This window comes from Piliocolobus tephrosceles, chromosome 11, assembly GCF_002776525.5.
Source record: "Piliocolobus tephrosceles isolate RC106 chromosome 11, ASM277652v3, whole genome shotgun sequence".
NCBI classification, from domain to species: domain Eukaryota; kingdom Metazoa; phylum Chordata; class Mammalia; order Primates; family Cercopithecidae; genus Piliocolobus; species Piliocolobus tephrosceles.
The window spans coordinates 37,338,920-37,360,576 of NC_045444.1; the positions used below are offsets into that span (position 1 = coordinate 37,338,920).

The window sequence follows — 21,657 nt, forward strand, 5'->3', positions numbered from 1 at the left end:
AAACAGAGAGAAATAATCATGCTTTAGAGTGCATTATGCAACACAGAGGGGAATCCAGGTCACTATGGGTGCTGCTAAAAAATATTTTGTCACTTTTGACAATAAATTGGGCTTTCCTTTTGATTCCACTGAAGACTTCAAAACTAAATTACATCTGTACTATCCACCTAGGCTATGCTTGGGCTCATCTGGGGAGCAATATTTTCATCAAGTGCCAATAAATGTATAGTACTTCTTCCTTTTACAGAGGACAATTCTAACAGAAATCTGGCTCCTGCAGCAGGGGATGCTGTGAATGTTAAACACCTTTCCGTGCAACTCTCCATGAATCATGTTGCAAGCACAAAGCTTTCCTGGTTCATTTTAGATGACTCATTATAGAGATTTACATGGATGACATTGTGACCTTGAATTAATAAAGGGAAAAAAAAAAGCACCTTTCCCAGACTCAGGAAGGATAGAAAATTCTTCTAGTTTGCATTTTGTATCTATCACCATTGCAGACAACCCATCAGGAACACCCATCTCCTCTTGCTGAGAATCAAAGTGGCTCGCAGAGTTAGTGGAATATAGTTTTATCTTTCATCCATAAGTTAATAAAGACAACATCAATGATTATGATATGAGCACAGAAAGCAGGCAAAAACAGCTTGTCTACCATGCCTTTGGTAGTCTTTCAGTAATGGTTGTTTATTCTAAAGTGCATTTTTCAAATAGCTTACTGTAGTAAGAAGTCTAATAAAAGCGAGAAGTGATCATCCTTTAAGTGCAAACATCTCTGGGTCTGTTGTTACACGTACTTACATCACTCTGAATTTGATTGACATTCCTTGTGTGCTCAAGACTCAGGGCATCAGGTAGGTATGTATAATGATGCAATGGCTGTTTGTAGTTGACATTGGTAGTGACATCCTGGGCCATCTTTGCAGCTGTGATGCTAACCATGTCCCCAGGGGTATGGTAGCTGGTTTTGGTATTCTCATAGTTCTTCTTGTATTCACGATCAGACTGCATCTTTGCCACATTCATATAGTGGACCAGCTTGGGATCATCCTGGAGGCTTCTGAAACCCACATGCTTTCCCTTTGACTTCTCATAAGCTTCCTTGTATTTATACTGTGGAGGCAGAATTGGGTTAGCAAAGCCCTAGGCATTGATAGCAATTACATTCACATATAAAGACACTCAGAACTTTGTGACTTTCTCAAAAGTGTACAAAAAATGCAAACCACAACCTCCTCCTCCAAAAGGTTCAGTGAAAACATATATTGGAGTTACAAGCGAGTGTCACGATAAATTCAAGATCAGTTTATTTTCTTTGCTATGACCCTACAGATGGATTTGCATGTGGAACTTTATTTTAAACAAACTGAATTTTCACACAATGCAAACATGACACATTCTAAATATAAGACCAGTATCTCTTGGTTTCATAGGTTTCAATTTAATATGTTATTTACATCACAAATATGAGTACCAGCTATAGGATAGCTGGGCCTTCACTGACTCCGTTTATCAGCAGCTGCTTCCCAAGCTCACTGCTGAAACAGTTGCAAATGAATTAAGGAGCCACAGTAAGGGCAGGACCTGCTGTGGGGTTTTCCCATCAATAAAAACCTAATGGAAAAAGTTCTGCTGTCCAAAGTCTCTCACTGCTGGAATCAGCAATGGAATATAGACTGAGCAATCTTGTAACAGATCAGAACCTCAATTGTTATGCAAGAGAATTCAAACCCACTTAAACCCTGCAGGCTTTCAGCTCCTGCAATTTAAGCCTTAATTCATAAACAAGAGTTTAGCAGGCAAAAGGATTGTCAAGTAATTTCTAGGCATGTGAAAAATTACTGTGCAAATGCTTAAGAAAAAAAAAAGGAACAAAGTTATAAAGTTATGTTGTACTTTCACTTTCTACTTAAACTAGAAATGTATTTCATAGTGATGTGCATTGTGTTCAGATCTTTGAGGAAGATGTTTTCAGTACCATTCCGATAAGGAAAGTGGTAGAGTTTTTACACCTCTAACACCTATGTGGTCTGTACATCCAGTTGGTTTCTTTCTTCTCTTTTCTCAAAACAAGATTTTAGTCCCTGGGATAGCATGTAACAGTGAACTCTGCAGGGCATGCATGCTTTCTAAAAATTTTTCTTTTTTTTTTTTTTTGAGACGGAGTCTCACTCTGTCACCCAGGCTGGAGTGCAGTGGCGTGATCTCGGCTCACTGTAAGTTCTGCCTCCCAGGTTCATGCCATTCTCAGGCCTCAGCCTCCCAAGTAGCTGGGACTACAGGTGCCCGCCACCATTCGATCTCCTGACCTCGTGATCCACCCTCCTCGGCCTCCCAAAGTGCTGGGATTACAGGTGTGAGCCACTGCACCTGGCCACAATTTTGTTTTTCAAAGATGGAAAGGAGTAGAAGTGTTACAGGAAATGGGCATCAATTTACATGAATCGAAGTTATATCCTAAAAAAGTGGACTTTTCCCCCTTTGGTTTATAAAAATCTGTACGTTTTATATAATATCTTTTCAATTTTTTAAATACAATTACAATGCAGGCAGTCATTTGAATTTAATGTGGTAATGTCAGTCAGGGTGTTCCCACTGAAAATAAATGTGGGCTGTCAGGGAAATGTGTCAGTGAAGGCAATTTGGGCTATGAATCAAAGGAGAAAGCCACTGTCAGATTTATGACAGCTCTACCAAGTGGAGTCAACTGAAAAGAACCATAAAAGTGTTTCTAAAAGCGACAGGTTTTCCAAACAATATTTTGAGAATTTGAATGCCATTAATTTAACATATTTCTTTCAATGAGGTATCAATTTAAACAAGCATTTGATTACTTTTTTTTTTTTGAGACGGAGTCTCGCTCTGTTGCCCAGGCTGGAGTGCAGTGGAACGATCTCGGCTCACTGCAAGCTCCGCCTCCCGGGTTCACGCCATTCTCCTGCCTCAGCCTCCTGAGTAGCTGGGACTACAGGCGCCCACCACCACACCCGGCTAATTTTTTGTATTTTCAGTAGAGACGGGGTTTCACCGTGTTAGCCAGGATGGTCTCGATCTCCTGACCTCATGATCTGCCCGCCTCGGCCTCCCAAAGAGCTAGGATTACAGGCGTGAGCCACCACGCCCAGCCTGATTACTTTTTAAAAAGGCAAACACCTGAATTTCACCTAAAATTTGTACTCACATCACTGGCAATGTTTCTCGATGCCTTGGCTGCAGTGATGGGAATAGCATCACCCAGCACATTGTTGCCCTTGGCTATTAAGTCGTGCCAATCCCGTTTATAACAGACCTGGACAGAAAACCAAACAGGATGTCAGCATCTGTGTATTCATCAGCTTAAGTGATTCCTCAACTGCTGGGATTGTTTTGTTCTTTTCCAGACAGAAGTTGAAGGAATTCCCCATAGCACATACTGCTTTAGGACATCACACTGGCAAAGTGTCACACTGTGTATAGCATGAGATCATTGGACTCTGCACTAATTATTCACCTACATATGGTTTGGACACATATTGAAGAGAGGAATATTGAAAGACTGGATCCAGAGAAAAATAAATAAAGGTTCTGGAAGCCATGATATGTGACGACCAACTAGAGACAATGAAGTTGTTCATTCTCATGAAAGGAAGGTCAAGAGAAGACCTGGTGGTCAGCTTTAGAAATTTTAGGGTTGTTTTTTTTAAAAAGGATCTCATTTATTCTTATGTTTCTGGAGAATAACCACTTCCCCTACATGCAAAACTAGGAACACTAAGTAGAAGTTTTAGAGGACTAGATGGTGAGCCCCTCATAAAGAAGAATGTTATGTCTTTTTAAGTTGTCCTACACTTGAAAAGGCCAACTGAAGAGGTAAATAACCATCCTTATGGGATATGTTCCATTAGGGGATTTGTGAGAAATGGGCCTGAATAAATTGTCAAGGCACCACCCTACTCCTAAAGTCTATGATTTTATTGTCGGGTCCAAATTTCACATCCCAGCAAAGACCTTACTTACGTCACTTATATTGTAAGCATTGCACTTGGCCTGGAGAAACTGAGGAAGATCAGGACTCATGGTGTATTTATGTTTCACATCTTCTCCTTTAGCTTTGTATAAGATCTGCAATAAAATGCATTTCACATAGCGCAAAAAGGAAAATCTATCAATTGCTTGCTTTAGAGTTATTTTTAGCACAATTACCCACGATTTTCTAGTGTTAAAAATCATCAGAGGCATTTTCCTATTTTTTAAAAATAAAACAAGCATCTGTTATCTTTAATACCAACAAGTCTTGTGTGTTAAAATAGAGAAAAAAATCCTTAAGAAAATAGAAATTGTTCACTGCCCGAGATGAATGGAAGGTAAATTCAACCATGAAACCCTAGCAAGAATAATAGAATTCACCAAAGCCAAATCAATTTATTCTTTGCCTGTGAGTTAATAGCTCTTCCATTTTTGTTAGTTTCTGCTTTTTTATCCCTAGAGAGAAAACAGTAGTTAGAATAAGTCTTTTACTTCTGCTAAAAACTTTCCAAATTATAATTGTGTCAATAAAAGCATACGATAATTTCCTCATAATGTAGAGGTGCTTATACATGAATCTAGCATACTCAAAATGCTCACTATTTCATATTTGCTCTATGTTGTTACTTTAAAGAATTATATACACTTTTGACTGAAAGATGTCGAAGTATGTCATGCAGAAATCTTACTGCATCCTCCTCCTGGTATTAGAAATACATTACTTAGTTCCTAAAACTAAAATAGAGCCAGAATCACAAGTAGATTTTCCATCTCATAATTCTCATTTATCATATATATCCTTATTTCCCAGGCATGACTATGTGGAATATGACATGTAAACTGGTATGCATGTACGCAAGATAAAATCTGACATGGCTAATAGCTAAATTAATCCCCAAATATTAAATAATTTCTTCTAGGACCCAAAGTTACCTCTAAGTCCTCATTGTCTTTAAGAACAATATCTAAGCAATCACAGATTCATGAATTCGACCTTCTATACAGCTCCTTCTCTGCCATTGCTACTCTCTTAGCTTCAGTCCAATTAAACCTTCCTTGGATTTCGGTGACAGCCTTCTAATTCATCTTCTCACCTCCAGTCTCTCCTCTTCCCAAAGTCTCCACACTTGGGGCCAGCATTGTCTTTTAAAACACAGGCCTGATAATGTGGCTCCATGGATTAAACATATTCAACATCTCTTCTTACCTACCCCCTATATCCAGACTCTAAAAATTAGCATGTGAGTCCCTTACTAATCAGGTTACAATCCTGAACCTTTTGCTTTTACACTTTTTCATTCCTTTCCTATTGCTGTTATATTGTTCATTCTTTTTCTACTGCTGTTATGTTGTTCCTTTTGCCAGGAATGCTCGCTTCTCTCACTTGCCCAGGAAACTCTGGTAGGCAGTTACCTGTGTACAAGGCACCTCCCTTGTACTTAACATTTTCCTCTCCTGCAGCATTTGTCTCTCTTGAGGACAATGCTCTGTTTGTAGTCATGTCTTTGTCTTATGCTCTTACCCTACACATTCTTGTGAATTTCTATATCCCATGAATCCTCATCTATTTCATCTTTATGCCATCAGCAGGTAATACAATGCCTGGCACATGGTAGATGTTCAAAAAGTATTCATTAAATAAACAAGTGAATGCTTTTGATCTTCTGTATACCAAACTTTCCTTTAGAAATTTTGACTTTAGCCAGAGTATAGACGCTGCTCATGAACAGGCAGGCAAACGATACTCACCTCAATCAGACGTAAGTTAAAAAGTCTCTGTGATAATTGTGTATGCTGAATTCTTAGAAGCAAAAACATATTTATATGTATTACTTCTCTGTATTAATGTTTTATATATGAAAAGAAAATAAGAGAAACTTAATGTGGAATTGAATACAACAAATCTGCCAAAATAAAGTGTCTGGGATTTAAGCTTAAATTCTGTGTATGTATGTGTGTGCATGTGTATGTGTGTAGCCTAGAATTTTTTCACTGTCGTTTATTCAATAAAACAATATTTCAAAGATGGTTAAAAAGGAAATTTTTTAAAAAAAGGAAGATAAAAGGCAAGAGAAGAAAATGTTAGTGCCCAAACTACACATAACTGTAATTTTAAACAATTTAAATAAACAAAATAATAAATTTAAAATGGAAAGATATTGGTCCAGAAAAAGAAAAATATTGGGCTGCTGTTTACTTTTCTTTTTTTTTTTTTTTTTTTTTTTTTTTTTTTTTGAGACGGAGTCTCGCTCTGTTCCCCAGGCTGGAGTGCAGTGGCCGGATCTCAGCTCACTGCAAGCTCCGCCTCCCAGGTTTACGCCATTCTCCTGCCTCAGCCTCCCGAGTAGCTGGGACTACAGGCGCCCACCACCTCGCCCGGCTAGTTTTTTGTATTTTTTAGTAGAGACGGGGTTTCACAGTGTTAGCCAGGATGGTCTCGATCTCCTGACCTCGTGATCCGCCCGTCTCGGCCTCCCAAAGTGCTGGGATTACAGGCTTGAGCCACCGCGCCCGGCCGCTGTTTACTTTTCTAAAAAGCTTCCTCATATCCTCTGTCCTCTCTATTTTGTTGTACTCACATCACTGACTTGCTTCGTGTTCTGTTTTGCCTGGACCATAACTGGGGAGTCCACAATGCTGGTAAATTTGAGGGTGTCTGGATGTTGCCTGTACTTCTTTTCATTCAGAGCATCACCGGCCTTTTTAACTTTTTCGACGTCGAGACTGCCGATAGGAATCCAGCCAATGCCTTTCATCCAGTTGTTGTAGTCTTCCTTGTAGACGTTCTACAGCAATGGAGAAAAGAGGAGTGAGGGCCTAGGCCAGGGTGCTTTTCATGGCAGGCTCTGAACTTAATAGGGGGGTTTCTTGAGGAGTAAATGACCCTTACATCACTCTGTATCTGCATCATGTTCTTAGACAGCTCCAGGTCCATGGCATCAGGCAAGTAGGTGTAATGATGGAGAGAATGCTTATAGTTGACATTGCTGACCACATCCTGAGCTTTCTTAGCTGCCACGACGTTGAACATATCATGGGGCGTGTTGTATTTGGTCTTTGTCTTCTCATAGTCTTTTTTATACTCCCGATCTGATTGTATCTTGGCCACGTTCATATAATGGACCAGTTTAGGGTCATCTTGAAGACTTTGGAAGCCGACCATTTTCCCTTTAGCTTTTTCATAGTCTTTTTTGTATTGAACCTATTGTCAACAAAGGTGAGCATAATTTAAAATGTAGTTTTGAGGGTTTTACTAAACAATGAAGCCATGATTTGAAGTAATTGAGCTTCCCAAAACTTTCTGTACATCAATAACCAAACAACAATTCACTTGTATATGCTCTGAAATGTAGTCTGCTTAAAATAAAAATGTTATGTATTATGGAACCCATTTGATTATCTATAGCTGTTTCTGCCTATCCAAGCGAGGTTGAAATGGGGGGCATTACCATAATTTGTATCAGTGACAAAATAAATCTTTATATTCTTCCTTTGCCTGTAGACATTGGTAGAGAAAATAAAATGATAAATAGGTCACAATCTCTATGAATTATATTGTGCTACTAGAGTGCAAGTAGCTAGATATTTGATTAGTTTTATAATTTTTAGTAGTGGTAGGATGATAAATATTAATAACAGTAGAATATAATAAGTCCTTGGATAGTCAAAGGGAAACCCAGAGCCAGGAGGGGGTAAACACTAACTGGCTCTGGATAGCAAGGTGGCGGGGGGACTGAGCTTCCTCGGAGACATGTGGAAGGCACTGTGGGGCACTGAGAAGTAGAGCCATGAGGGAAGGTTTGTGGTATGCTGGGGCAGGGGTGGCGGGAGGAAAGCACCCACAGAGAAAGGAGGTCAGTAAGAAATTCTGGGTGGGACGGGGCATTTCAGGACAAAGACATTTGTTATTCAATCATCACATATTTACACTGGAGCGATGTAAACCTAATTTCAAACAATCAGTAAAGTGGTGTTTGGGACTCTGGGAAGTCAAAAGGAAGGGGCTGTGTTTCATTTCCGGGTCATACAGAGCAGCAAGAAGAGACCCACAGGAGGAGGGTGCAGATGAGCTCAAGCCAGCCAGGAGGCAGAGGTAAGCAGAGAAACGAAAACCTCGGAGACTCCACAGAAATCATGGAGAGGGGAATTCCACTTCCTATAGAATAACAGATGGGGGCTTGAGCCCATTTTATTTAAATCTCAAAGAGCAAAGTGACTTCAGTTCACATCTTGGTTAAAGATAAATAGGATAAGAAATAAAATTCTTAACTGTAATAGAACCCAAAGACTGGCTATTAGAGGTGGTGAAATTGAGGCCTGTCTATAGAAGTAATGAAGGAAAAAGGGAGAGGAAAGGGAAAGAAGGAAATCACATAAATTAATAAAGTTTTGAGATAAAATTTTACCATCTGGAGGCTATTATGACTTACATGGTAAGTCACTTCTGGATTTCCACAAGAGAAGTCATGTGAGTGAATGTAGAAATACAGATGAGAATTTTCAGTGAGGGGGCTTGATTAGAACTGAGCAGTAGAAGGTTATACAAATCCTTTCCCCCCAGAAAATTTAAATCTATTTAGGGAACTTTATTTCCTGAATAGTTTTCAATCAGATTTTCTTCCCATTGGGGACCACATGCATGGAGACTTTTGGGTTATTGTCAGACCCCAAGCCCACCCACTCACATTTTCTAGTTGCCCACGTGTAACCGCAGCTAGACTTACGTCACTCGCTGCCTGCCTGGCAGCTTTGGCAGCTCTGATGGGAATCGCATCAGTTCTCAGGTCATATCCCTTCTTGCTCAAGTCTTTCAAGTCTGCTTTGTACATATTCTGAAAGAAAAATGTCATCTAAGTACAACTTAGAGACCATGTTAGTAAAGTCTGGACACACACATCAGCCCGTGAGTCTACCCACACACCTCACTGATATTGTAGGCATTCACTTTAGCCTGGATAAACTGAGGCAGGTCTGCTGGTAGGTTGTATTTGTGAATAATTTCCTCTCCTTTGGCTTTGTAAGCGATCTGAAAGAGATAAAAATGCATAAACAAACAAATAAATAAAGTAGAGAGAAAAGTTTAATGGCACCGGAAATAATTTCCTAATGGATCATATTTCACAGAGGCAGTTTTAGGAAGGACACTCTTTGTGCATTTGCATATTTATGTGCAAATATCTGCAGGCATTCAAGGTCATGCATGCAGTTGCTTAGGACCCTGTCTCAGCGCTTATTAAGTTTTGCAAAGATCCCTCGGAACTTGCAGTAGGAACCTCTGGGCCTAGTTAGGGGCACTTAGTGGCAATTAGTCCCAAGGAGGTGACTTGATGAAAATGGTAAACTGCAAACACTTTCCTCTAACACGCCTATGTTATATTTTGTGCGCAGTTAGAGGGACTTAGGGGTGGTTTCGATTATGTGTAAGTTTTGTTTTAGTGCTGACTTAAAATATAACTGCTCCCCATTTGATATACTCATTCTTCTGGTCTTTCCTAGAAATAGGCTTGTAGTTTTTGTTGTCATTAAGAGAAGTCCCCTCTTACTTTTTGCTTAGAAAGCAATGTCAAATGGCTAAAAGGACAGTCAATACAATATACATTACTGTAAATACATGAATTAGGCATGCTTTCTTAATGAACAGCTGGGGAATTGTACAGATGCTTGTGTAATTGGGTATCCATATTGTATAATAACTAGAGGTGATCAGTACATTTGAAATATAAATGTATTTGTATTAGTTAACATCTATTAACATATAGATAGGATTAACACTTACATCACTCCTCTGGGCCTGATTAATTTTAGACTGTACTGTAATTGGAGCATCTTCAATCGAGGTAAACTTGAGTGTGTCTGGATGTTGGCGATATTTTTTCTGTTCGGCAAATCAAAAACAGAAAAACAACTTTGTTTTTCACTGAAGGTTAATATGTCAAAATCCTTGAAATTTATTTTGAAGTGACAAGGAAGATTTCTTTCATGATTTTAAAATGTAAAAATACTAGATTCTTGATTGGCTTGATGAATGCAATACAAAAGTCAGTATTTTTAAAAATCCATTTAATTGTGGATGGTTTGGGACAGCACAGACACATATACTGCTCTCAGGAACCAGACTCCTTTCTTAATTTCTTGCCTATGACATGAAAGAAGATACCCTCAGCTAAGCAGAATCCAGAAACATTACAGAGTTTTCTAAAGGTTTGACAGAAAAGCAAGCAAGGAGATTTGGAGTGTCTTTGCATGACACAAACAAGTTCTCTTTTTCCCTGTTATTCCATCAGCAAATGGCATCAAGAAGCTGTCTGGTTGAAGGAGGAGGAATTGAGGAACTAGGCCAACAGCTAGGAATTATTATTAAGAGAGACAGGACTTTTGCTCTGCAAGCCTTAATGTGGTTAGTACATAAGTTATCACCAAAGCACTAAAGGGGCACTGCAGAGGAGACCCTGGGGAGGTGTGCCCACTGGGAGCTGACAGCTTCTGGCTACCTTATTCCTGTATTCGTCTCTATTTTCCCAGTCCTCTTCCTTTGTGCATATTGTACATCCCAGTTAGTATCATCACTCTTTCAGCTTCAGACTTCTAAAAACCACTACCTAGAACTTTCTTCTGGAAGATCTTTGAGCAGACAAAATGGTTTTCATCGAAAGCAAAATACTGAACAAAACGTAAAACTTGAGTGTGGAAGACAACCCTCGTACCACACCTCTGTCCTTTGTGTAGTCTGCCCTCCTTGCGGATGTACTCACCTGACAGCAGTGAGTCTTTAACTGTCACGGAGGAGGGACACATAACCTTGCTGCTTTATGAGCCTCAAGATCATCACTATTTTTTTCTAACACTGAATTTATATTTTACTTCAAAGCCAACCAGAATATGACATAGGGAATAATTCTCCAAAGACAATTTCTATAATGGCTGCATTATTCATAATCACAAAAAAATAGAAACCATCCACACATCCCCCAATAGGTGAAACAATAATAACAATGTGGTATGTATTAAGCTGGGGCAAAAGTAACTGTGGTTCTTGCCATTACTTTTAATGTCAAAACTGCAATTACTTTTGTACCAACCTAATGAATCCACACAAAAGATTACTACTCAATAATTTAAAAAAACCGAATTATAAGCAGGAACGTGGATGAATCACAGAAACATTACATGAAGTGAAAGAAGCCAGATACAAAAGAAATTTCTAGAAAAGATAAAACTTTAGAGACAGAATGCAAATCAGTGGTTGCCTGGGGCTGAAGATGAGAGCTGCAATTTTGCGGGGAAGCTTTCTGGGGTGCTAGCAGCATTTTAAAATTCAATTGCAGTGATGACTGTACAATTACATGAATTTATTAAAACTTGTCAAAGTATACACTTAACATGAGAGACTTTTATCATATGCAAGTTATACCTTAATAAAATTGTTAAAAATATTTCTATAATGAATGGTTAACATAAATGGTTAACAAGTTATACCTTAATAAAATTGTTAACATGTTTCCATAATGAATGGTTAACATAAATGATTTTGGTAATATCATTTGTGCTGGTCTACCCGGGTAATTCACGCACTTGGTAAGCTCTTTTCCTCAGCAACGGTGACTAAGAATGAAGCAATGAAGGAGCACTATCCATGGTTTAGAGAACTTTTAACACAACACAGTCACCATTCTCCCTCTGACACACCCAGTGGCTTTACCTCATTGAGGATGTCTGAAGCTCGCTTGGCCTTTTCCATTTCTAAGGACCCAAAAGGCACCCAGCCACAACCTTTCATCCAGCTATTGTAGTCAGCTTTGTATTCAACCTAAAACACCAAGAGAAAGGTTACATTTCTTTGCTGTGTCAACATCATTATGCAAAATCATCAATGTTTTACCCAAAACAATGTTTTTGAGATTTCTGACCAGCTTCCTTACTCCAGACATTAAGGTTATTTTATATATTTCTTTGGTGAGATATAGTAACAGCTCTTAGATTTTTGCTTTCCTTCTAACTGGCGTATGTTCCATTTCATCCTTATTTCCAACTTAATGGAAGCATGTGGTACTCTAATTCCAACCTGGAAAATGCTCAAGTCAAATTTGCACTTCAAAGAAGTGAAATTGTCAGTTAACCAAATGTGAGATGTTTGTTCGCTGGAACTTTAAGTATTATGTTTCTGTCAAATTAAAATAGAAGGCCACATTGAAGGTGGATTATTTGCTCATTTTCTAATTTCCTAATTACATAAGACTAAATAGAAGTATTTGTACTAAGTGTTTGCCCACATGACCCTTCATGTGTACTGGTCAACTTTGGAGTGTTTCTACATTGGCTAACAAAACACTTTAAAATAGTTGCACTCGTTAATTTGATAAGAGAGTGGTTATTATTTGGAATTGGTCCTAGTTGAGGCACAGTTACTTGATGCTATTAAAGTAATGAGCTACTCTTGTTGTCTGAGCATAGGTGGTACTAAAAATTTACATTTTAGATACAAAATTCAAACTGTTGTTTTTACTCTGGGCCTTTTAAGTAGAATGGAAAATCAAGAAAGCATTTAGTTCCTGCCCTTCAGAGGCTTATGATCTATTTGGGCTGAAAAAACATAACAAAATCAAACTAATAACAAGTAGAATAACAATGCATAATATAGAATTCTTAGTGGTAGGAATGTAAAATTTTGCAGCCGCTGCAGAAAACAGTATGGTGGTTCCTCTACAAATAAAAAATAGAGCTACCGTGTGATCCAACTATTCAACTTCTGGGTTTATACCCAAGAGAATTGAAAGCAGGATCTCAGAGATATTCACACGCCCATATTCATAGCAGCATTATTCAAAATAGCTTTAAGGTGGAAGCAACCCAAATGCCTACCAACAGATGAATGGGCGAATAAAATGTGGCATATCCATACAATAGAATATTATTCACCCTTAAAAAGGAAGGAAATTCTGACACATGCTACAACATGGATGAACCTTGAGGACATTTTGCTAAGTGAAATAAGCCAATCACAAAGAGATAAATACTGTATGACTTCACATATATGAGGTATCTAGGGTTAGTCAAACTTAGAAACAGAGCATAGACAGGTGGTTGCCACAAGCTAGGGAAAGAAGGAAAATGGGAATTGCTGTTTAATGAATACAGAATTTCAGTTTGGGAAGATGAAAAGGCTCTGGAGGTTGGTTGTACAGCAATGTTAATACACTTAACACCACTGAACTGTATACTTGAAAACTGCAAAGGTGGTAAATTTATGTTATGTGTATTTTGTCACATTTTAAAAAATAGAATTGTTAGGATGAAGTGTTCAGTTGTGGAGTTTGGACAAATTAATTTGCTTAAAGAAGCTCTGATCTGCAGAAAAAAACATTATTATAAATATTTATGTTAAATGATATATTTCTTTTCAGATAGAAATCTATGTAAAGATCATTGATAATGATGAATGTGATGATTATGATAATAGTGATGATAGATCCTGAATGTTTACTGAGAACTCACCAGGGCCTGGCACCATGCTAAGTATTTTGCATGCATTTACATCCTCCAAACAATGTTTTTGATTTATTTCCATTTTACAGAAGAGGACTCTAGACTTAGCAAGGTTGATAACTTTCCCCGAGGGAAACAGTGATGGGGTGCATGCCAGATCAGTTCTTCCTAACATTGAAAGGCATGCTCTTATAGAACCACAAGGGTCGTTTGCTTCCATACATAGGACAATGCAGATACCTCTGAGAAGTGCAAAAACCTCACTCAACTTTGAAGTCATTTCAGTTTCCGTCTTTTTAAAAGAGGGGCTATAGAAACCCTGGTTACTCACATCGCTCTGTAGTGCATACGCCTTCTTGGCAAGGTCCACATTGATGCTATCGGGCGGGTAGCTGTAACTGTGTAAGATGTGCTTATAATCAACGTCGCTGGCAATTGCCTGAGATTTCTTAGCTTGAGTGACTTGGAGCATATCAAGAGGTGCTGTGTAGATAGTTTTTGACTTTTCATAATCTTTTCGATATTCACGCTGTGAATAGGAAATTATCATTTATTATCACAAATCCTCCATGGATTTCCAGAAAAGACAGAGATCTTCCATAAACAGTAAATACAAGTTAGAGAAAGAGTCAAACATCTGAGTAGTTATTTTGCCCAAAAACGTGTTCATATGTTATATACCGTTGAAATTCCCCCAAAAAGCACACATGGGCAGACCTCAGATCAATGAGAAACTGTCTGGGTCACAGCAGAAAATGGGCCACAGCTTCTGCTTCAGTCAGGAACAGGAAGGATTTTATTCTAAAACAGGGTTTCTCAAGGACCACTAACAAGTGTTCCTATTATTAATGTAATTTAACCTATGAAGAGTTTTCAGTAAAGAAGCATCTTTTAATTGTAATGAAAACCATATGACACTTTGATTTTAATAAAATGACTACTTAATACACAGGGCTGTAGGCTTAGTTTCTTGGCTGGATAGAGTCATTTTTGAATGGATAGTCAACTGCTTTTTAACCTATCATTGACAGGAGATAAGCCCCACTGAGAATCTCAAAGGTTGTTTTCATATCAAGTTCAATTTGAGCAACAATTTAAAAGAAACTTCAGATTGCAGCAGTTAAAAGACTTCATGGGAGACAAGTTTGAGAAACTGAGCCATTAAAATAACATTGGCCCTTCCGTACAGCGTTATAAACCAAATGTACTGACTGGGCCACAAGGGCTCCCTTCATTGTCTGGTTTTCTGGAACGGCTAGACAAGGTGCTAATTGGGTCTAATTCCCAGCTTCATTCTATCCAGTCACCAATTACTTTGACAGAAAAATTTTGATCCACTGCCTTTAAGAAAACTCTAAATTCATCCTAGTTCCCCATGGTCACATATGTGTTAGAGACAGTGACCTAAGCTGGCAAGTACAGATGCGCACTACAAATCTTCTGTAACAATTCCTTTTGCAAACGATCTGATCTTTTGGCTTTCTAAGGGAACTTGATCTTCCTTCTCACATTTTGTGGGTGGTCACTTTCACTGAATACATTTATTACTTAACTATAAAATTGAGATCCTGGTTTATAAAAATAAAGTACAGAAACTTTCTGATAGTTTGCAACAACATTGAAAACAACAGTTTGTCTTTAGAAATAAACTGATAAAGCAATACTGCAACAGCAGTAGGAGTGTGGAAGTATTTTAAAGAAATTGTTGTTACTGTTTTGTTCATGTTCACACCAGCTGACACATACCAGTACATATAAAATGTTGTCAAAGATCCAAATGGCTTTAAAAGATTCTTTTTAAAAAGCCATGCATATTCTATATCTGCAGCTTAGCATTTTGCCTGGATATTACATGAGAATGACTCATTTGTTATGTGTTTTGGTCATCTATCAATTAACAAACGTTTATTGGGCATTTATTATGTGCCTACTGCTGGGTTCTGTGATAGGAATAAAAACAAAAGATAAAAATACACATGCTATCAATGGGGAGTTATATCCTTCTTGAGTTGAGGAGACTCAGCTAGTGAACAAGATAGTAATATAAGTGAGCACTACATACTGACATAATCCATTGTGAAGTTACTAGAGAAAATTACAGAATTAGAAGTTTTAAAGTGCTATGTGATGACAGAATAAATGCAAAATGAATTAAAGAGGTATGTATAGATCATCATATAAAAGCATGGTTAAAACTAAATGACACAAACACCCTTCTCTTTCATCATAAAAAACTAGTATCTGCAAGCTACACTGAACATTCTCAGCACTCTTAAGGGATTCATTCTCTAAACATTTTATACACAACATACACTACAGTTTACAATAGTAGATGTTTGTCTCTCTGTAGTAAAAATTTTAACTGGAAAATGTTACATGGCCCATAGACAAGCCTTAAAGAACCTGTGAGTTCACCAGAATTCAGGCAAAAGGCATGAAAAGAAATGTTCATTTACTAGACAGATGACTCAAGTCTTTTATCCGAGTCTCAAAGGGGTTTATAATCAATGGAGTCTTTTTCTTGGATCTAGACCAAACTCCTTACTAAAGTCAATGAAGAAAAATGATACTGTATTAAGACTTTTGTGACTCACAAATGTCTTCCAAAGTAAAGACAGTTTGAAAATGTATCATTTTAAAAATTATTTTTTAATTAGAAGAAAATATGAAAATATTTAGTGTTTTCCAAAAGGTTTTAAGAATATAATCAATATTCTATTAAATATTAATGCATACATTTTTCAAAGTGAAATGAATATCAGTACAAATCAGCAATTTCTCCCCTCAAATGTGAGAGGTGCAATGATCCAGGGCATCATTCTAAAGTTCTCTACAGCAGTACTTCTGTGAATGTGAAAGAGCCTGTGCTCATGAAATCCTTTTCCACACTACTACCCTTGGGCATCGTAGCAGGGAGTTCATCTTGAAAACAAGACACATTCACAAAGACACTCACATCACTCTGGTTTTTGGCTGTCTTCAAGGAGTGCAGTATCTTGGGATCATCATTAATGCTGAGCGCCCCAATCATTTTCCCTTTGCTCTTCTCATAGTCTTTCTTGTACATCACCTGCAAAGACATCACACATGCCAGATCCCACTCACCAGGTGTCCCTGAGGCCACCCTGTCCAGGTCCCCAGGTCCCCAGGCCACACTCACATCGCTGGTGTTCTTGGTGTTGGCTTTGGCTGCCAACAGGGGAATGGCGTCCACTTTAATGTCAAACTTCTTGGCTTTGCTCTTCTCCCAGTCTTGCTTATAAAGATTCTGGACAGAAAAATTCAGCAAAGGAATGATAAGAACAACATTAAACACAGTGTAATCCGGTAAAAAAATAAAAATATATTGAAAATTTGTGTATATATAGACTTACTTCTCCTATAAATACTATATTTATCAAATTGTAGTATAAGTATTGATTTATCTATCATCCAGTTTCTTTCTCCCTACCACTAAATAAGTGTCAACTACTCTTTTTAATGTTCTGTAAACTTTCTAAACACTCTGCTATCCTGATTTATATAAGGATGCTATAAAATGACAAGCACTTGGAGAAGGTGAAATGTGACATTTACACGGGAAAGATGTTGTAAAACTCCAGGGAATAGCACATGGGGAATTGGAGATCTTCTGGTGGTAACAGAGACCCTAGAAAATGAAATCTGATAGCTAAGGAGGAGTCTTAAGAGCATTTTGACCTTAAAAGCTCCACTTACATGGTAGCAATCTTAATAGTTGTTTATCTGCACAATTCCTAGTCTTGTCTTTTAACATTTATAACATTTTCTCTTTCCATGCACACCAAACACAGGCTTCTGTGGCTTTGGTACTTACATCACTCAGATTGTAGGCATTGACTCTGTGTTGGATAAACTGTGGAGCATCTGCTGGTACATGGCACTTGAACTTCTCACCTTCATGTTTTGCTTTGTAATTCAGCTGAAAAACAAAGGATATTTGAACAGTTCAGGGGAACTTCTTTGAGTTTATTTAGGACAGCGTATACAGCTCAGGCATTAGTGCCCTTTTTAGAAAAATGCCTCAAAGAGATACTCAATTCAGCCAAAGTCTCGCACAGGATTCAAACTTTCATTCCCTATCTCAGGGACTGTGGCGCAGTCCTTCTTTATCCATGGGGGATACTTTTCAAGACCCTCCAGTAGCTGCCTGAAATCATGGATGGCACTGAACCCTATATATACTATGTTCTTTCCTATACATATATACCTGTGATAAAGTTTAATTTATTTATTAGGCACAATAAGAGATTAACAACAATCACTAAGAGAAAAATTATAATAATATACTGTAATAAAAGTTATGTGAATGTGGTTTGTCTCATTCAAAATATCTTACTGTATGTTTTCACCCTTCTTGATAAAGAAGGGATAAAGAGGGATGGTGTGAGATTTCATCATGCTACTCAGAACAACATTCAATTTAAGACTTATGAATTGTTTCTGGAATTTTATGAATTTCTGGAAAATATGAATTTCACTTCATATTTTCGGGCCATGGTTGACTGCAGGTAACTGGAATTATGGAAAGTAAAACCGTGGATAAGGGGGATTGCTGTGTAACCATACTTTGGGCTGCCGGCTGCCATTGCATAGATTCTGTTTTATACACGGGAACACATTTCTGATCTACACTGCTAGGCTGTGTCTGGAGAACACGAACTTCTGTCATTAAAGCACTAACAAAAATAATAATTGTGAACAAAATGCTAGCACAGTTTAAAAGATATGTAAATTGTTATTATTATTATTTTTAAGACAGGGTCTGGCTCCATCATCCAGGCTGGAGTGCAGTGACACAATCTCGGCTCACTGCAACCTCCACCTCCAAGGCTCAAGCGATCCCCCCACCTCAGCCTCCTGAGTAGCTGAGACTACAGCTATGCGCCACCATACCCGGCTAATTTTTAAAATATTTTTGTAGAGATGGGGTTTTGCCATGTTGCCCAGGCTGGTTTCAAACTCCTAGACTCAAGTGATCTGCCTGCCTCGGCCTCCCAAAGTGCTGGGATCACAGGCATGAGCCACTGCACCTGGTTGTGAATTCTTACTTAAAATATTAAACACAGAACTTTATTTAAAGGTTTTAAAATGTGACGTTAGGTGTAAGGAATTGAGTGTAAAGAATGGATGAGACTGTTTAATTTTGGAGCCAAAGGCAAAAATGCACAAGACTGAGAACTATGCAAGAAGGAATTCCAAGGCAGAGTCCATTGCCTACCTAAGCCAATAAGAAGAGTGACTGATAGTGACTGTGACCGCATACAGCACTATATTTCTCTGCAGCTTGCAGAGTTCAGCTAGATCAGTGATGTTAGTGTTTAGCTGTTCTTTATTGGAACACAAAATATTAAGATGCTCGGAAAAGTGGCACGAGCTGAAATGACTTCTGGGTTATACTGATGCCATTCTCCTCTTTACTAATTGGGTATGAGCTAATTTGTGTCATTAAAACATATTTTATAGTAGGACAAACTGTATCTTTCACTTTCCTGTCTTGAGAAGGGTGTACTACTCTCCAGGACTTAGCTATGTTAGCACCTTGCTGTTCAAAGAGTAGCCTACCAATCACAGCATCAGCATCACCTAGGTGCTTATTAGAAAGTTGGAATATGGAGTCCCCCAGATCTACTGAATCAGAATCTGTACTTCAACAGGGTCAGTAGGCGATTGCATGAATGTGGATGTCTGAGAAGCACTGCTGCTTTTCCCCTGATCTTGGCGTGACTGGACCATGCTTGTCTTAGACTTTCTTTGACCACTCAATCCAAAGTGCCCATCCAGTTCTTTCTTTGATGTCATCCCACTTAAATTCTGTGGCATCATTCTATATTAGTTTTCTTGTCATTGTTCGATGTCTGTCTTGTTACTGTGCCCTTTCTTTTTATAAAGTCTTTGTTAGCAAATTCAAGAATAGGAAATATTTGCCTTGTCCTACACAAATAGATGCTTCTGTTGTCACTGTTTATTTAAGTTGGCATAGAGTTTTAGTGTGCATGTGACAGATCCTAATGAATAAGATAGTCCCACTAAAAATCAGTGAGTTATTTAAAAATATTTTTATTATTGTCTAACACAACTTTCCTCAGGCTACAATTCAATCTAGCAGCTTCATTTGTGTTTTATTAAACAAATCTTGAAAAATAATAATATTGGGATGGTAGCTAAGCCCATGAAGATTAAGCATGTAAATGCTTACATTTTAAATGAGCAAAGCACTCTGGGTCACCCACGCTTGCATAAATCAAAGCACTTACATCACTAAGCTGTTTCGTGTTGAGTTGGGCTTGCAACAGTACAGGAGTATCAGTGACTGCCGTGAATTTGGTCTTATCTGGATGAACTTTGTAGGTATGCTAGAAAAGAAGATGCTCTTTAATGAAATTTATAATGTATTTATACATTATAATGTATTAATATATTCTTGGTTATACATATGCTAACATAAAAAATGGTTCCAGGTCAAAAACGAAGTTTATTTTGTTCCTGAAAATTTAGTTGATGCGTTTACATACTCACTTCTCTGTCTGTCTCTCTCTTTTTCCTTTGATCCCCACCTCCCAAGTTGCCTCTGGTCTGCCTACAGCAGCTCAGCAACCAGATTAGCCTTCCCCTGCTGAAGCCTTAGTGACTCTTTAGTGAACTTGGTATTCAGTCTCAATTGCACGTTGGCTTATGATCCCTACAGAATCCATCCCCTCCTTCATCTCCAACCATTTCAACTCTTACTACTGCCCTCCTCCCCAGTACGTTTCAGCCACCCCATCCTTTCAATTCCTTAAATACTGAGCTTGTTCTCTCCTTAGGCCGTTCTTCCCTGCTGCTCTTCCGCTCACCTTGGCCTGGCTGGTCATGCATGTTTTAGACCTTCCTTGACCACCCAACCTAAGATGCCCATCCGGTCACTCGCTCACACATTGTCCTATTTTAATTCTGTATCATCATCGTATTTTAGTTTTCTTATCATTGCTTGACATCTTTCTAATTTCTGTGCTCCTTCCTTTGTTTATTGTCTCCTCCGCTAAGTGGGAGCTCAAGAGGTTGCTGGCTTTTTCCCTGTCTTTCTCAGCACCAAGGAAAGTGCCTGGCCCAGGACGGCTTCTCACATGAATTTGTTAAATAATGAACACCTATCTCAAACCTGCATGTCCTTCTTTTGCCCCAAATTCGTGTAGATATAAACTCATGGAAGTTAAGATCTATAAAATCTGAAATTATTTTGTAACAAATCGCCTTCCTCATCATAATTGTTGTGTTTCCCGGTTCCACCCCAAAACCAAAATGTTAAGTGTAATTATCTCCTTCTAATCACTAGATATTAGCATTTAAACTCCTGCTAAATTTACCACTAGATGTCACAAGAATCCCAAGCCCAATTTCAATAATTCAGGGCAGATAACTCACATCTTTACACTGGTCCAGCTTCTTGATTGCTTCATATTCTTGTGTTATTGTCTGAGGGAAATAGCATTTTCCTTTATCTTCTTCATATTCTGCTTTGTAACTTTTCTGTAATGAGAAAAACCAAAAATAGATCATGATTGTTATGGCTCTCAAACAATGTCACTGTGAGGCATGAACCATTGTCTTCAAACTTACGTCACTGTTTTGAGCTGCAACTTTCATGCAGTGTGTGTGATATGGGTCCTCAAAGCTGCCTACATAATGTCCCAAAATATTCTTTACATATAAGTCTTTATATTTAGCCTGAAAAATAAAACAAATGTAATTCAAGTTAACAGTCATTTGTCGAACAGTAGCAAAGCCCTCCAACCTGAGAGGTAACCGTGGCTTTTCCAACCTCACTGAAGTTCTTCAGCTGTGTATCAAGTTGATATTTTGGGGTCTCGCAGTAGTTCATACTCTTTGCCTTTGTCTTCTCGTAGTTTTCCTTGTATAATCTCTGTTAAAGGAAAAAGAAATTAAACCAAAAAGAAAGAAAAATATATCTCATAAAGTAAAAGCCATTCGTATCACTGCTATGCTTTAACTGAAGGGGCAAAATGTATGTTTTTGCACCATAGATTTTCCACAAAGCAGAAAAGTAGAATAGATGTGGTAGAGGCTCATGCCTTATATAATCTCATCTGCTAATAATCATAAAGATGTTTATGTTACTTGTCCTAATATTTTTTCAGAGTGAATAAC

General features: G+C 38.1%; 1 protein-coding gene across 1 annotated transcript in view; it reads right to left on the bottom strand.

Moving 5' to 3' along the window:
* NEB (nebulin) overlaps positions 1-21,657 on the bottom strand; it is a 215,414-nt gene that overhangs the window by 148,951 nt on the left and 44,806 nt on the right. The window contains exons 21-37 of the mRNA XM_026453974.1: positions 21,311-21,412; positions 21,109-21,216; positions 20,914-21,018; positions 19,767-19,865; positions 17,327-17,431; positions 16,652-16,759; positions 16,448-16,561; positions 13,823-14,020; positions 11,708-11,815; positions 9,785-9,883; positions 8,930-9,034; positions 8,733-8,840; positions 6,899-7,210; positions 6,588-6,794; positions 4,000-4,104; positions 3,185-3,292; positions 805-1,116 (exon numbers count right to left, since the gene is read on the bottom strand). Coding sequence (XP_026309759.1) covers positions 805-1,116; positions 3,185-3,292; positions 4,000-4,104; positions 6,588-6,794; positions 6,899-7,210; positions 8,733-8,840; positions 8,930-9,034; positions 9,785-9,883; positions 11,708-11,815; positions 13,823-14,020; positions 16,448-16,561; positions 16,652-16,759; positions 17,327-17,431; positions 19,767-19,865; positions 20,914-21,018; positions 21,109-21,216; positions 21,311-21,412 — 2,403 coding nt within the window. The remainder of the gene's footprint in view (positions 1-804; positions 1,117-3,184; positions 3,293-3,999; positions 4,105-6,587; positions 6,795-6,898; positions 7,211-8,732; positions 8,841-8,929; positions 9,035-9,784; positions 9,884-11,707; positions 11,816-13,822; positions 14,021-16,447; positions 16,562-16,651; positions 16,760-17,326; positions 17,432-19,766; positions 19,866-20,913; positions 21,019-21,108; positions 21,217-21,310; positions 21,413-21,657) is intronic.